This window comes from Haemaphysalis longicornis, unplaced genomic scaffold (genome assembly GCF_048455015.1).
Source record: "Haemaphysalis longicornis isolate Haplotype H1 unplaced genomic scaffold, Haemaphysalis longicornis Haplotype H1 scaffold_3, whole genome shotgun sequence".
In the NCBI taxonomy this organism is placed as follows: domain Eukaryota; kingdom Metazoa; phylum Arthropoda; class Arachnida; order Ixodida; family Ixodidae; genus Haemaphysalis; species Haemaphysalis longicornis.
The window spans coordinates 39956566-39973461 of record NW_027526335.1 but is presented as its reverse complement, the minus strand read 5'-3'; the positions used below and the strand labels follow the sequence as shown (position 1 = coordinate 39973461).

The 16896-nt window shown below is 46.8% G+C and overlaps 1 protein-coding gene across 1 annotated transcript; it reads left to right on the top strand.

Annotated features, from left to right (window-relative positions):
- The first annotated feature begins 303 nt into the window (after window positions 1–303).
- Window positions 304–3611, top strand: LOC144173223 (beta-1,3-galactosyltransferase 1-like). Its single transcript, XM_077701721.1, has 2 exons — window positions 304–609; window positions 1923–3611. The coding sequence occupies exons 1-2, from the start codon at window positions 344–346 to the stop codon at window positions 2476–2478; spliced, it is 822 nt and encodes a 273-aa protein (XP_077557847.1). The 5' UTR covers window positions 304–343; the 3' UTR covers window positions 2479–3611.
- Window positions 3612–16896: the final 13285 nt, after the last annotated feature.

Below are 16896 nucleotides of genomic sequence, written 5' to 3'. Positions count from 1 at the left end.
AACCCGTCACTACTGTAGAGTTGCTGTTCCGAGAGGCATCTGTACATCCTCTAGAGCGGTAAGAATATTTGCTCCACTTTGAAAGGTCGTCAAGGTATTCCCCTAGGACCATTATTGCACGGAGGCACCCCCCCGCTACCACTAGAAGATTTGCTAGGCCTGGAGCGGCCCGATCAACTCCCCAGTCCTAGTCATGTTCACTCTGTTGCGTAGACACCTGCGGCTGGTGGGGCTCGTGGGGATTATCGTGTCTCTTCTGAATTGTGCCTTCGTGGTGTTCTATGTCAACCGCCCGCAGCCCCCCACGTCGTGGCACCAAAATCAGCGTCACATTCGCGAATTCATGCCGCGGAAAGGGGCCGAGTTTCTGGCCTCCCCTCGAGGTCCATGCCCCAGCTTCCTCGCTGTGCTGGTGACGTCGAGGGCAGAACACGTGTTGAAGCGCAAGGCAGCGCGTGACAGTTGGGCCCAGGACGCCGACGGCAACGAGACACGCGTCTACTTTGTCCTGGGCAAACAGCCCGATAACACCTCGCTGCAGGACATCGTGAGATCAGAAATTGCCACCTATGCTGACATCATCCAGGCCGACTTTGTGGACACCAGGAGGTAAGACATTGAGGCCTTCTGCGCATCTTGCTTTCCTAAGCAGTATGATTCCAAGGAGAGAGGGGGAGGGGGGCTTTTTCTGGCAAACTCAGGGTTGTTGTGAATACTCGAGAATGCCAGACCAAACGCTTTGACATCCACATTTTCTTGTGGAGAATGAGGCGTGTACGTTGATCGAAGATACAAGCAAATTTAAGTCTGTTGTACCCTGCTCTAGGCTACATCGTAACAGAAGCATCATCCAAGTTGACAGTGAGCATTCCCGAGCAGGCGTCAGTAAAAAACAAACCCAGTGCTACTTTGTAACCTACAGCCACAGTCCGGAAATCTTACCCAGTTCATCATAAAAAAAAGTAGTGCCATACCGTCTGTCTTGCCCTTGTAACGTTAAGGGAACGAACAACGGTCGTAGCTCCCACCACATTTTTTATCAGAGGTGGGTAACACGGGCCTTGCGGGACTTCCTGTACGTGCATGCACTGCAAATATTTAAATGAATATATAACTAAGCAACTAAAGGGCAAACAAGCAGGTGTATAACCATATATAAAAATAAACGTATAATAAATTAATAAATGAATCATTTTTAGATTATAATAGATACCTATTCCTTTTGTGAATTTTATGTTTTCTGGTGACAGCTAGTTACACGTCCTCATCTCCCGGAGGCTATCGCTTAGCGTTTGAACCTTACGCTACCTTCTCTATGAGAATGCAGTCAAGGGCCGAAGCAGAACTGGGATGTGAAATGGGTCCTGTGTTGTTACCTCTCCATTTATGCTGCTTGCTGTGTGGTACAGGGGTCCGATTTGCATGCACTTCTATCACCGAGACAGTGCTTCGCACTCGGGGGCCAAGCGGGCATTTTTTTCTCGGTTTTCACATTTTCCTTTTACAAACTAGAATATATACCTGCCCTTAGGTGAATACTGGCGAAGTCAGAATCCGAGATTCTACGGTCTCAAAAGGTTAATGGGTGCTTTCATTTCAATGCAGAAGGTCCTGCCCATTTCCGGGGAATCAGTAACCAACCAGTTCAAATATTGAAGTCCAAAAAATTTTGAGGATAACAGGGGAACAGAGCGCTCAACATCGGAACAGCCTGGCTCACAAATGCTTTTTGTGACATTTTACAGAAACGAGATGTCCAAGCTTCATACGTTTTCGTCCCCCTCGTCTCACATAATCTTTCCTCCTTTTTTTGTTTGTGAGTATGATCGCGCTGCAATTGTTTGTCTCCTTACTGCTGTCAGTACTGTCGAGATCGAGATGGTCTGAAAAGCCCAATGATAAGCCTGGACCGCGCGATGCAGGAACGGAACTCTCAAGACAGTCTTCCTGCTCCAGTGGGTGGTGACCACATGTCCCCGTGTCCACTTTGTGATGAAGGCCACAGACTACGCTTTCGTGAACGTTCCCAACCTCCACCGCTACCTGCAGATGCGCGAAGACGAAGAGCGTGGTCCCTTCGTGGCCGGAAGTGTGGTCATGAAGCGCCCAGTTCAAGGGGACCCTCTCGCTCCCGGTGACCTGCCGCCCGTCATTTACCAAAAGCCCACGTTTCCACCGTTCTTAGAGGGTTTCGCGTACGTCATGCCCGGGGAAGCCGTGGAGGTGATTTTGAATAAGGCGCTGGACACGCCATTCCTGTACCTAGAGGACGTCTTCGTAACAGGTGTCGTCGCGGGGGAGGGGCTCCAGGTGCCGCTGGTCAACTCTGAGTGCTTCCAGAGCTGTGCCACACCCACCCCGCCTTGCGCCCACCACTGGTTCCTCGCCGTGTGCAGCAATGACACCACCCAATGGGGCACGCTTCGCGTCGAGTCTCGCCGTATCTGCACGGAGCACGACGTCAACTTGCACTGCTGAAAACAGCCTGCGATGTGTAGGCGCGCCTTGTACAGATGTTCAGCGTTTGACCAGTTTGCAATGTATATATTGGGTAATACAAAGGACCAAAATTCATTGTAAATTTATTGTTAAACATATGTTAATGGCTCGGATTGTGGGTTATGAGCTGCATGCTCTCAGAAAAAGAAAATGGTATTGAAGGATGGCCTTGACACATGCCCAAATTCAACCAAGGGAGCCAAAGTGTTAGGTTGTGGATAGCTGGGGGCGAAAGTAAGCATAAAAGTACGTATCTGTGGAGGCTTAGTGTCCCAGCCGTACGATAACCCGCATCCGTCAAGTAAATGAAGCCATCTACTGTGAATGGCCCAGAGATATGGGCATGTCTCGTATAAATTCAATAAAACGCCGAGGATACCCGTCCCAGTAAAGTTGTAGAATCAGCGAATGGTGATGAAAATGGCCATGAAAGAGTAACAGCATGCAACGCAGGGCACGTAAAATTTGCGCCAAGAACCCAGAACCGGAACTGGGATGCGGAATGAACTGTCTCTGTACGCCTAATTTTGTAGAAGCGGAGCGAAAAACATAAATTTTGATCACCGACTTTCTCCGTGAATGATTTGGCCACTTTTGCGAAAAAAAACGCTTTAAAGTTGCGTTAATCCGACGATTCACGGCTCCCTCGCGTGATTAAATGCTAACTATTTACAAGTCTTGCATTTATTTAAACGCGTGCAGATCGCCCAAAAGATAAAAACATTATTTTAATCAGTAGCTTCATCAGTGATTTCTGTATAATGGTAAGTTCAGCACCTTGCTTTTTTTTTTAGTTCTGTTAGTTGTAAGTTATCTGGATGTGCTGAATCTGTTACTCATGCCTTCAACACACTTCGAATGAGATGCTTGGAGATGTATACTATAGTCATGCTTGTTCTGATCACTTTTTTGTGCTTGCTGGGCATGCAAAGCCTGTTGGGTGTCGTCATGGGGACAGTCCCATACGTTCGCCTGTGGCGTATTTCAGAGACGTGGTCGCCGCCACCCAGAGTGCACATTATACGTCAACTGACACGAGGGCTGTTTTAATACAGAGCATTTAGTGCCCTACAACGCGGAAAGGCCAGCTTCGTCAGCGGCGTTGACCGTGAATGAAAAATCCGTCAGCGCCACTTGCGGCGTTCACTGAAACACGGGGAATCGTATGGCGCCAGCACATGTGCGCGGCTCAGCCTCCGATGCCATTGTCGACCCCCCCCCCCCTCTCTCTCTCTCTCTCTCTCTCTCTCTCTCTCTCTCTCTCTCTCTCTCTCTCTCTCTCTCTCTCTCTCTCTCTCTCTCTCTCGCTCTCTCGCTCTCGCTCTCGCTCTCTCTCTCTCTCTCTCGCTCTCGCTCTCGCTCTGCTCACGCACACGCACACGCACACGCTCACGCTCACGCTCACGCTCACGCACACGCTCACGCTCACGCTCACGCTCACGCACACGCACACGCACACGCACACGCACACGCACACGCACACACACACACACACACAATCATGAGAGAGCGCGAAAAGAGAAGCGGGGTTATTTTAGAAGTTTTCGCAAGCCTTGTCTCTATGCAACTATGAAACTACGATCCGTCAACTATCGCCATCACGTCGACTCACCGCCAAGCGGATCTGAAGCCCTTAAAAGTGACGTAAAGGTTGGGCTGAACTTTGCAGTTTGTCCACCAGAGTGCGTTTTTGTGTCGCGCTGTTTAGAGTTCCTGTATATAGCTCCCGCAGGAACTCTAGCGCTGTTTTAACTGAAAAAATGAACCGCAGTCAATCGCAGGTGTTTTGGTTCTTCCCCACGGTCTACTCCGCGCGTGTTGCCGCCGTTCTTGAAATAAATCGAGCTTCACTTTTCCTTTTACGCTCGCAATGTTTGCCCATGCCCCGTTTTGCGTTTTCAATGCAACTTTGCTTTTTGTAGTCTTGCCTTTTTTTCGCCAGAAATAACGTTCGTCGCTGTGTAGAGTGGCAAGGAGTGTGGGAAAATCGACGACGGTGGTTACAAGTTTGCACAGTTACCCCATGTCAAGAAGCGAAACCTTTCTATTTTTGCCGTGTTAGTGGCCGCACACTGGCACGCCTAATTTTTAAAGCGAGAGCCTTGAGTGCCCCATTCAGCGAAAAAAACGCCATTGTTGTTGTGATAGTTGTGATAGCATTCTAGAGTGCCAACGTTGTAAAAATTATGTCTGTAACCACCCTGCTAAAATCTCTGTAATGGGGATTGCAGTATGAATAAATAAATAAATAAAATAGTAGTTATTGTAATTGTCCGGTGAAAATATGGCCACTGCAGTAAAAAGTAGGTAAATAAAAAAACACGTGTCGCCTGATGAGATCTAAACTAGGGTACCCACAGTACCAGCCCCATGCACTACTACTTTGCTATCCCAGCACTTTCTTTTTTTTTGTAGCGAGTGGGATAACAAAAGTGGCTGTCGTGGTATTAATTCCTTTCTTCGTGCAAATAGCCGCTTTGGTGGTTGGGCAGGAATCGGCAGCTTTGAGAGGGTAATGACCCTGCTGCGTGTTTCCAAACGCTTCGTTGTACAGAGCACCCACGTGACATGTGTGATGTCACTGCTCGTGCTATTCTTTTGATCGCCTGCTAAAACGAACCCGCCGTTCTGGCTCTGTAGCCTTGACGTAGAGCACTGAGTTTTGGCGCTGACGGCTTGGGTTCGAGCCCCAGCACTTCCATCTCTTTTTTTTTTTTTCATTGCCTATTTTATTTCTACATTTCATTTTTTTTAATGAAATCTACGCGTCATTTTTGTTAATAATTGTGATTTGGTATGTTTTAGGTCGCGTTAGGCTTGGGGCGCAGCCAATAACCACGTTGAATTACCGTTCTCCATCGCGCGAACAGACATGTCACGTGGGTGCTCTGTGCAGCGAAGCGTTTGGAAATACGCGACCCTGCTTCAACGAACTGACACAACTGTGAATTGGAAACGTAAAATTTTTAGTGTAGTGAACACCGCGTTGCACCAGAAGGTGACGGCACGTGAGCAGGAGAGGTGTACACCTGCCGCGCAGAAGCGTGATTCGAGAGAATCTGAGTTGCGTGCCAGGCTTATCGCTGAGTTAATTCGTGTCATAAGCCGTATAAACGAAAACGGCCAAAGAGACACAAGCGCAGTGTAGTAGAAAAGACGCAAAAAGCGGCAATCCCACTTTCTCGGGTATTTTAAGCTTCGAAATTCAAAGTTGCCTAAATTTATGGTTGCATGTCAAAGCTACACTGTTTTCATTCATTTTCGAAAGTTCTCTCACTGCTGCGTATTCCTGGTTGTTACGTTTTGTTTTCCCGGTCGGGTGTAAAACGTGTGAACGAGGTTCCACTGTTTTGAGATCATGTTGTGAATACTGAAGACAAAGAATCTTTCAAGATATTTTTGGGTATTGTGTTACAACACATTGTAAGTATTTGATACCATGTGCTCTACATTCAGTGTCCTTCCTAAAACGTTTTTGCCCGAGCAGAAAAACAATATCCGTACAGCTTGCGAGCTATATCAATGTCAAAGTTGTAGTCTTGTCTAAAGGGCTCCTTCTAACCCTTCACGCTGTTCACAGGTTTAGTGATTAATTCTGTCGCTGTCACTGAAGACACATATCGTAAATATGTCTCTTAAAATCTAATTCTTAAGGATCCTACACAGGAAGATGTCAGTATAGGCACATGTTCCTAAACTTACGCCCAATAGATTGTCAGCTTTATTGAAATATCCACTGCTTTTAAATGAGAAAAAAAAAATCCTTGATTGTCCTTGACTGAAAACCTTCATTGAAAAAAATATATTGTCCAGTTGTTCGACTTTGTTCAAGCATACTTTAGGTAAACTAACAAAACTTGATTTCCCCTTTAAGCTAAACTGAACCAAGGGTAAGGTTTCTTGTATTGACTCTAAAATACGAATGTGAGAGCGGCACTTGCAGCCACTGCAAAACCTGAGGGGTAATAAATGAGGTAGAGGGACCATTGCGAAGGTGTACGGCCGTGCCATGATGCAGCCGCTTTTTTTTACGTAGCCAACAGAATGATCAATAAAGCGCCGCCCATATCTGTCGACAAGAGCGGGTTAGATCGATGTAAGATGTAAACTATAAAGGGAATCTGCAACACTTTCAATAAACTCTTACAATCTTTACTTCGCGTCTGGAAGCACTGTAAAAGCTATAGTTATCGCCCGCACGAAGCGGCACTGCGTGATTTGCTGGTCGCACCAGCTGCGCCTTCCGTTTTTGCTTCATTTTTGAGGCTTTATTTTTAAGTTGCAGTCGAAAATCCTTGATTGCTTCAACTGAAGGAAAACCGGCCAACAGCCGCTACATTGCCTAATGACGTTCTCCAAGCGGTCGAAGAACGTCAGGATTGGGAAAGAGAAAAATCTCTCGACCGAGTTTGCAAGTTTGCAAGTTATCTGATGGGAATTGAGCAGTAATTTTTGGCTGAGGTACTTTGCGACCCCCTAATCTAAGTACTGGGTGTACTGGGGGACTACGTTCTGCAAGCATTAACGGTTAAAAAAAAAGATGAAAAAAGAGGTTGAAGGGTCTCTTTAATATTGGGTGAGCGCGGAAACATAGAGGCACTCAGAAGCACATTCAAACACATACTCAAACACGCACTACCCTACATGCGAGCTATACAAGATGCACAAGCAACCGCACACAGACAGACGCACGCACGACGGACGCACAAGCAACCGCACACGGACGGACGCATCCTCTCACGCAACCGCACACAGACGGACGGATGCAATTGGTCTTGTCAGGCTTTTATGTGAAGTTGGAGTGGCAGCATGCTTTTTCTGTACTCGATCGTGTTTTTAGTGTTACCGATCATTCATTCTGAGGATCCATAAAAAAATTATCTTGTCTCAAAGGGAAGTAGGTATCAAAAGGTTGTTTTGCTGAAGTTTTTATACCGTACATGCTTACAACTAGGTATTTATTGTCGTTGTCGTTGTAGCTACAGGCCAGCAGTATTCGCCAACCAATGTTCCTGACGGGTTATAAGAAGTTCTCTAACGTAATTCCCACATTTTTAAGCTAGCGACTGTACATATCGGAGTTATGAGTCTCGAAGGTCTGGTAAAAACTATATATATAGTCGATTCCTTTACCTTAAATGTACAAATAGTAAAAACAATCAAATGAGCTGTTTTTTTATATCAGGCTACGTTCGAAGTAATGATGAAAAATTTCGAACCTGCGCCGAGGTGATCTGAAAAAAAACCGAATGTCAAGACACGAGGGACCACCAGGAAGAAATTCAAAATGCCAGAACTTTAGGCGAGTCACTTGAGTCAGACAATGCTCGTCAATGTAAATCCTGTGGGGGGAACCAACTAGCTGCCTGAAGAGGGTAAGCACTCATCCTAATGAGGCGGCGATTGAGCCACCGCGAGGCCTGTTGTGGCCAGCCTCAATTAAACAACGTGCCGGACAGGTCAACGACGGGCAGCTCAGCTGTGGAAACCCTACAAATTAGCAAGGTGCCCCCCACCCCCTCCCTTCTCTCTCTACACCCGACGTCCACATCTCTCCCTACCGGGCCGCTGTACGTCCATTTCTCTCTCCGAAGCGGACAGGAACAAGTCGCTGGTTGTTACTGCACGGACGGCTTCGCGGAGAGGAGGGGTGAGAAGGAATGGAAAACGGGCGGAAGCGTTAAAACAGGCATAGATGCGATAAAGAACGAGGTGAAGAACGGGGTGGATGGAAATGAAAATTAGCGCCTCGAACGAGTAGCTGACGTAAGAGGGGGGGGGGACAAGTGCCTTTGAGTTCTGGATTGCTCCACAGCGATAGGCGTGGTCGCGCATAAGTGGATTCCGGAAGGGAATGCAGGGTCCTGTGTCTACGAACGCCGGCGACGACGGCCCCTCTGCCTTGTGCCTCCCCCAGTGTCAATTGGAGACTGCGAATGTGGTGGCAAAAACTTGGTTGGACGTAATGGTTTTTCTATCAAGTGAAACTCTCCGGGATAATAATGAGAACGTAGCTACGCTTCGTGGCTGACATTTGTCCCTCCATACCCCGTGTTGTGCGGTGTCAACAGAAATGTCCCCGGAATGAAACTGGTCGGGTCGCTATAGAGTCGAGGCAGATCCTGCCGGGAACATTAAAAGAACAAACGTCGAGTGGCTCAGGAGGTGTCTCACTGGCTTAAGTTTAGCAGTAATCATAAACCTTCCTTTCTTATTCTGTTTCTTGATGAATGAGACAGCATTGTATTTCTCACGGCGCAAAAAAAACGGGCGTTTACCGCATCGAATTGCAGGAAAAATCGGCGTACTGCACGCTGTTTTCTAACTATAAAAAAAAACGTGACGGCGTCAAACCGAGCGAAAATAACGATTTAACGCAGAAAAATACATGAAGCCAAATGCATCGCAAACCTGCATACGGTTTTCATCTTTTGATATAGCATTCAGTAGTATTATTCGTTTTTGGCGTTGTGCTGCCACTGAGCTTTGAACCCATTACCTCGTTTCAAGCTAGACTACTACGTCTTTATTCGCGTTCGTTCACGTTCACGTTCGTGTGTAATTCAGCACGCTTTGTATCCAATGCACGCAGGTCCCAATGAAACTAGCTCCCCACCAAGCAAATATTATTGCGCGGACAGAAAGCGGGAATGGAAACGCCTTACATCAGGGGTGAAAAAACTGTTCCAGCGGCTTAAAAAAATAAGAGATCACCGGGATGGCTTAGAAAATCTGGGAAGTGGGGAAGGAAACCTTAAAGGTGAGCCATGAAAAGAACCAGCTTGCACCGAAGCCGATTCACAGTACCAATGCTTCTTTTTCCAACGCATCGGAATGTCAGGTCATTTCGGGCGGTGGGGGTTCATTTTGATCTTCCAATAAACATAGTGTGCCGAACAGTCCCATTGCCAGCAGCCATTGATGAGCAGGTGAGGCCTTCAGGCCTCTGGGCTCAATACTGGATTGTGCTAAGGAAATAATGTGTAGCGATATAATGAAGACGAAGCTGCCGATAATCATCTACTCGCCCAGAAAAAAAAACTTGAATGGATCTAAACTACATTTTGTGTTCATTCCTGTTAAGTAATTTCCGCATCATCAACATCACCGTCGTCGTCGTCATCATTATCATCATCATCATCATCAACAACAACATAAGCACCATCGTCGTCATTATCATCGTCGTCGTCGTCGTTGTCGTCATCATCCCCATCACGCGCCTAATTATGTCAATTCTGTACGGGCAAAGCGGCGTGTGCGTGCCAAAACATACAAAGAATGTGTCACTCGCTTGGGAGATGCAAATTACACGCTCCGCGCACACAAAGAATTCCACTTTGCAGTCGCGCCTCTCCTTCGGGGGAGTGATCTCTCACATAAGACCTGGCCAACGATGGGGGCCCAGCAGAACCAAGGCACGCAAATTCACGCGATGTCTTACACAGCCACGCTACGCGCTGCGTTAGAGGAACGCCATGTTGGAGAACAGCCGACATACTACAGTACAGGCACTGCAAATTGAGCGTTCCATGGCTGTATCCACTATCAATGCTTCGCATTGAACCAGGGACACTCATACCCATCAAAGATATCTGGTGGGTTTCCGGCGGAAATAGGGTTTGAAGCCGATACTGAGCGTATACAAGGCGTCTGCTGTACATCATACCCATTGCTATGGTACCTTAATTACCCTGTCCAGCCGCTCCTCCTGCGCGAACAACTGCCGTAGTCGCCCCACAAGTACCTTTCCCTGCATTTGTTTCCGCGCGGAATTGTTCTGACAACAGGAGAGAGGGACAGACGTCAGCAAAGTATGTACTGCCGACGTGTGCGAGACAAAATTCTAATCTCCGCGATCTTTTTACGACGTGTTTAAGCAGAGCTGAGCCAATGCACATGCTATCTTGACAAACATCCCCTTGGTGTACCAGATGCGTCATGCGGAGTAATTAAGGCGATAGCCACACAACTGCCGTTCCAAAGCCACAATCATTACCAGCGCGACACGACGCAGTCGACCAACTACTGGCGCCGCTTCTGCCACTCTAGGGAGAGATTGAGAACGGAGAGAAAAATGGGCTTCGCACACGGGCGTGCGCTCAGCCCTCGCTGTGTACTGAATCTGTCCCATTGCGTCAAGTCACGGGTGCATTGAAGTGCACACATTCACATATCTCAGTTTCAGGTCAGTGACGTGATTATGGGCAGGACGTGGGAAGGCGTTCCTTAACAGCCTCATTTTTCCTCCTCCCCCAGGACCGCGAAATGACACTGAAGTGGCTACTGATTTCGGGTTATGTCAGTGCTTGAGCAAGGTTTCTGTCATATGTGCCTGTGTTCTGTAGACCCCGCGCTGTTGAGGCATCTCCATGGCAGCGGGCTCACGTTTTTTCCTGTTCCCGATGCACGTCGTACTTCGTCTCACCTCTCACGTCTAGCTATTGCATTGCAAATACTTCAAGGTCCCGATTGTCCGGTCACGTGCGGAATTTGGAACAGTGGCCTCACTGCCATCCACGTGACTGCTGCCAACCACATCGTCCGTAATCAAGGGAAGGATGCTTCAGCCACGTGCCTCTCTGTTATCACTCGTACCCTGCACGTACGGAATCTTGATCTGGGAAATAGTCTGTGCCCGTGTACCTAGAACATAAATGACCTGGCATATCATTTAGTGCTGTTTTTGTCTGACAAATGTCAACGGCGTTCGGAGCTGGTATCCTTCCGGACCGCGTTGAAAACAGCCTTCCTGGTTGACCCCGCACGTTCGAAGTACGCATGGAACAACGCCGTTAAGGGAAAAGAAGGCCTCAGCAGTTCGTATACGTCCCTAGAAAAGCCTAGTGATGTCACCCTTGGCGAACAAAAAATATATAAATATACAAAAAAGGACATTACAATATGGTGCAAACTGAGTCTGCCACACAAATTGTTGAAACAGATGAAGTGACACCTTTTTATCGAGTAGTGTGCACATGGAAGCGCAAAATTCACTGCGGAAAGGGTCGATATCATCCGTGCAGTCATTTCGCCCGATGGGGAGAGTTACCGCTCAATTAGGAGCTCGGTAACACCCTTCGTCACCGCCGAAAGAGCAGTACTCAGAATCTAGGAAAGAGAAACTGCTATAAGCAACAAAATGCTGGTAAGAAAACGTAAATTAGACAAAGCATAATTCCGGTCCAAGGGACATGCTCTCGGGAAAAGGAACAAAAGTGTGCCAACGCTTTTATCGAACACGTACGTATGCAGAGGGAGGAGCACGTCAAAAAGCAAAGACAGCGAAAAAGGGACGGTCTGCGGAACCATTTTTAGAGTGTGAAGACCCTCCCGTGTCACGTTTCGAACCAAACGTGGCATTCGCATTTCTTTAGTTTTAATTGTCAGCTTCGTTTGAATTTTCTCGTTTTTGTTCTGCCTGCATGCTTACAGGCTTTGCATGGTTGCTTTCACGAGCTGCCTTAACTTTCTTGTGGCTCATGCGCTCCCCCTTAATATTAAAAGGTGGTTTTGATTTTTCACCGAATGCAGTGGAGATAAAACGACGGAAATGTTACTAGCACCTTTGTTGTCCACGAGACAAAAGAAATTCCAGGAAAGTGATTCTTGGGGATACCTTTGCCAGGAGCCACCTACACCAAGAGCTGGCTCTCCCGTCCAACTCTAGTCCCTCTCGCGTTCTCGGGAGAGAGAGATAAATATTTTTGTCTGACGAGCCGAGGCTGATGTTATGGGCCTCGCCTCGGTTGGTATCAGATATCGAAGATAATCACATGTTCCCAATGGCCATATTTGGCTTTCGACCCCATTTTTCAGCGCAGGATATTTTAATCCAACTCAGACGGACATTATTGATCGCTTCACGTCATTCCAAAAGCACTGCATACTCACTCTGGATATCACGGGCACTTACTACAATGTTTCACACTCGGCACTACTTGCAGGACTCACATCTTTTGGGATGCGGAGAGCGCATGCGTAACTACGTTGTCCTTCTTAACAGACCGAACTGCGACATTTGGTCTTGGCTATCTTCGATCATCAATTTTCGCGATTCAAGGGAAAGGTACTCCGCAAGGCATCTCACCATTGTTATTTAAATTCGCCATGAAGGACCTCCCACCGAAATTGCAGTCAATTTCGCAGTTGGCTTGAAGGAAAAGCAAGTTTATTGGAGCGAACTTGTGCTGCCCTAACCACTAAAAAAATACACAGGCGGCGAAACCGCGTTCAACAAAGTGACATGCGCAGGCGAGTGTCGGGTTATCGCCTACTGGCTCCATTGGAGAGCAGTAACACTGTTGCGGCAGCACAGCCACAATCATCTCGTGACATATGCTTCGCTAGAACTTGTCCAAACCAGGCTCGTCCTCTGCCTCGCCAGGCTTTATCCTCTGATACTTTTTGTTTCCTTTTCCCAACTCCCCTTTCCACAAGCCTCGATAGTTGCCATTCAGTCCTTTATCATTTTTTTTATTTTTAGGGAATTAGTAAGAATGTTTTTTTGCTGTGGTCAGTCGTTCTTGTTCGCAAAACCAGGATTGCGCCCTTCTTTCTTTTGTTCTTTATTCTAGAGGACCACTTCCTTTCCATCCACCTTTAATCTCGCCGCGGTACGGCGCGGCTAATTTAGACATGAAATCCTAGTAGCCCCCAATGGTAATAGCTGAAGTCATCCACCTGATTCAGCCCTCGTTTTTTGTTGCACTGGTTGATTTTCTAGAGTATTATTGTTTTTTAAGTAAGTGGTTCACCGCCAGAAAACATTGATTGCTACCGAAAGTGGTTTCTTCAATGAGTGATTTTCAGCCGTGTTTTATTAGATCAAAAAGCTCGGTACGGATATGTGTGCTTTCAAACAAAAAGTTACATGTTATCAATATTTGTGAAAAATAAGTTGTTTGATTTGCTTTCAAAGATGTTCGAATGCATCGGTTAAACACTAAAAAAAGCAAACAAGTTTAGTATTTCGCTCGAACTTCCATTACAATGCCAGCAGTTGGAAATGGCTCACTAGTTTGTTCACCCCGAATCTTCAAATGAGTTCAAGTTCCCTTTTTTATTGTCCTCTTGCGATGTTTTCATGTTAGTAGGTCATACAATTTGTCATGCAGGGGGTTAAGCAATCTTTAAAGGGTCTCTTCACCCCAAATGCATCTCTATACATGTTTTCAGTGTAAGCCTTGGAGGCTAGGGCCTGCGGCCTTTTAGTAAAGAGCTATCCTTTCAATGAAAGACATTTTAGCGAACACCTCACTTGGCTTATGAATATGTACGAAATATGTACGAAATCCTTCATTCAAAGCGTTGCGGATTGAACGAACAAAAGACTTCTCAGGATGTCACTTAAGAATGCTTGCGCAATAGAAAAAAAGAAAGAATTACTGAAAAGAAAAAAAAATTAGAATGAAGGTGTATACTCTGCACCCTAAAAGTGAAATACCACCCACGAAGATACAGCGGGCGGCACAAAGAATCCTCAAGGTTCGTTGGCTCAGGTCAGTTGCACTTAGGAAACAAATAAACGCCTCTGCTGCCCTCCAGGAATGCGATGGTTGAGGCGAATAACCAAGACCAGTATATTCACTGAACTGACCGTCATTCCGTATTAGCAGCAAGATTTTTTGGTAAAGGCACTCATGCTTGTTCATTGAAATGCAAACAGACGGCAAAAGGGGTCATATTCATTAGAAATACATTAGTTGTATGTGTCTTACAAGTGCTCAAAAAACAGAGGGAATAGGACAAGTGCACGCACTTAGGTACGCCAGTGGTACCAGTCCCTCTATGGACACGATAAGGCGAACTAGAAAATGAAACAGTTTCCTATACTCTCCTCACATTGGCTGCTGCGTGGCGCATGTATAGGTGGTTGAAACAGATTCATACGATGTACCATCAGCACCGGAGGGCACCCGAGACAGGCTCAGCGGCACACAAAATATCGCCTACATGCACGAGCCCATTAACCACACAGGGACCAGCAAAACATCCCAGCGTTCATAAAAAATGCGCGGGCTTCGATTGCTGCTGTATTGGAGGATTTTGTCTCGTTGCGGGTCGAAGTGGGCCTCCACGCAGTGCGACGTGGCATACTTCATTAGGGCCCTGCTCTTGGAGGCTTGTAGGAATGGGCGCCATGTTATCGTGCGCTTTACACAGCGTGAGCAACTGGGACAATAACAAATTGTCCTTCTTGGAGCTTGCAAAACACCCCAGACCTGAGCTGCCGGAGTTCCGCAAAATTCTCAAGTGCAACCACTTTGGTAGACACGGAAATGTTAGGGAAATGTGATTACGAAGTTCCTGAGAGGTTGTTTTTGTGAAATGTAATTAGAAAAGACTGACATTACAAATTAGGGTAAAAGAATGGGCAGCAGTTTTGAAGGATTACTGGCGCCTCCTTGAAAGCACAAAGACATACCTCAGGCGGCTCTGTCGAATCCTTTGTCATGTTCATTCGTTTTGTTTAGTCGTGTATCTTTTGTAAAGAAGCCTCATGCCAGAAGGCGTATAGTAATGTGTCATCTACAGAATATCAAATGTTATAGCCAACATTTCAAAGCGCTTTAAACGCGGAAGAAAATAAAGAGGCTTAAGGTAACATTAAAACAACGTCAACTGTTTGTATATGTCTGCAAAGTATATACCGAAGGGGGTGTAAGAATATTATATGGAGTTGAACCCAACAGCCGTACAAGCAGTGCCACCTAATTCCTAAAGGGACAATCCCACGGGCGCGTAAAATCGAAGTACTCGCGCAGTGACGTAGTCCGGAGTAAGTGCGCGTACAATCGGCGTACTCCGGCGTACACCGAATACATTGCTACGCGCTTGTTACGCCAAAGTCAGAGCCAGCTAGACATCGACGCAAACTTCGGGCAAATGGTGTTGACGTGGAGCTCTGGTGGGGGTGTTATCTGGCGCTCTGGTCGCATAGCAAGTAAAGCTAATTGATCATTAAGCTAACTTAACTATTACCTATGTCATAAAACTAGGTAATTTGTAAAATATGGACATCACACAACGGAAGAACACGCGTGAAACAACGAGCAAGTATGGTAGCAAGGGAGTTTACGTCAAGTATAGCGGAGGGTTTTGTGCCTGCGAAATAAGCATAATAATTGTTAGCGTTTTTAATGTCGCTTAGTAGTTTCTGTATTAAATATATTCAACTTTGTTCGAATCGGCAGCATTTGTTTTATATTGGTGAAATTGTGGTTGAACTGGTCCACACAAAACTGAATGGAGGCGAAAAGCAAAAACGCCCGTGTGTACGAGATTTCGGCGCACGTTGAAGATCCCCAGGTGGTCAAAATTAATCCGGAGCCCTCCACTACGGCGCGCCTCATCGCTTGCGTTGCGTCGGCGCGTTAAACCCTACAATCAATCAATTCGTGCTACTCTAGCCCCACTGCGTGGGGCAGTGGTGTACAGCGCACTGTGTCCCCTGTGTGGTTACTCGTCCTCTCCGGCGTCGTCGATCGACCTAAAGGCAGCGCAGTATGTCGCTGCTGCTGGCGTACGCCGTTGTGCGAGTACGTCGATTTTACGCGTTCATGCCGTTGGGCCTTGAAATATTAGCAATATTTGTTAAATTTGGAAATAATATTAGAAATTACTTGAATGTCGCAATAAACAGAACAAGCCCTTGAGGCGGTAGGCAACATACCATCGGTTGAGTTTTCTTACCCTGATACGGAAAGCGCTACTTTCAGGGGAGGTATTTTTCCGTTGCTTTTCGCCTCAAACTGCTTTCATCTGGTTTTCACCTCAGGCCGGTTTCCACCACAAACGACATGTAGAGCCAGTTTTAGGGCGCAGCCCTTTGGTGCCCGTCGGTGTCATTGAGTGAACGATGGCACGTGCGAAGAGGGAAGGAAAGCAGAGGAGGAAACTGTCGAGAAATTTGGAGAGGAGGGCGGTTCGCCGTGACGGGGAATGACCCTGCTCCAAACTGCATCGAATTGGTGAGTAGACTCTCCTAGGTGCCATTAATCATCAGAACTTACGGTCGAGTAATGATCTTAGCTCCAAGCTCTTTCTAACTCATGCTCTCCGCTTGCTGAGCCGAAGGGTGCGGGATCGATTCAAGGCCGCGGCGGCCGCTGTTCTCTTGGAGGCGAAAACCAAAAACGCCCGTGTGTTCGAGATTTTCGCGCACGTTAAAGATCTCGAAATGGTCAAAATTAATCCGAAGCCCTCCCCTACGGCGCGCTTCATCGCCTGTGTACCATCGGCACGTTAAACCTGATCAAAAATGCAGACTTATTGTGACTAATGCTGTTGACTAATGATCTTATTTCTCCAACTCGTTCTTGCCGCACCCAGCCAATTTTAGAAGTGCAAAAGTTTTAAATGTGCTTGAGAACGTTTTATTGTACAATTACCCATCGA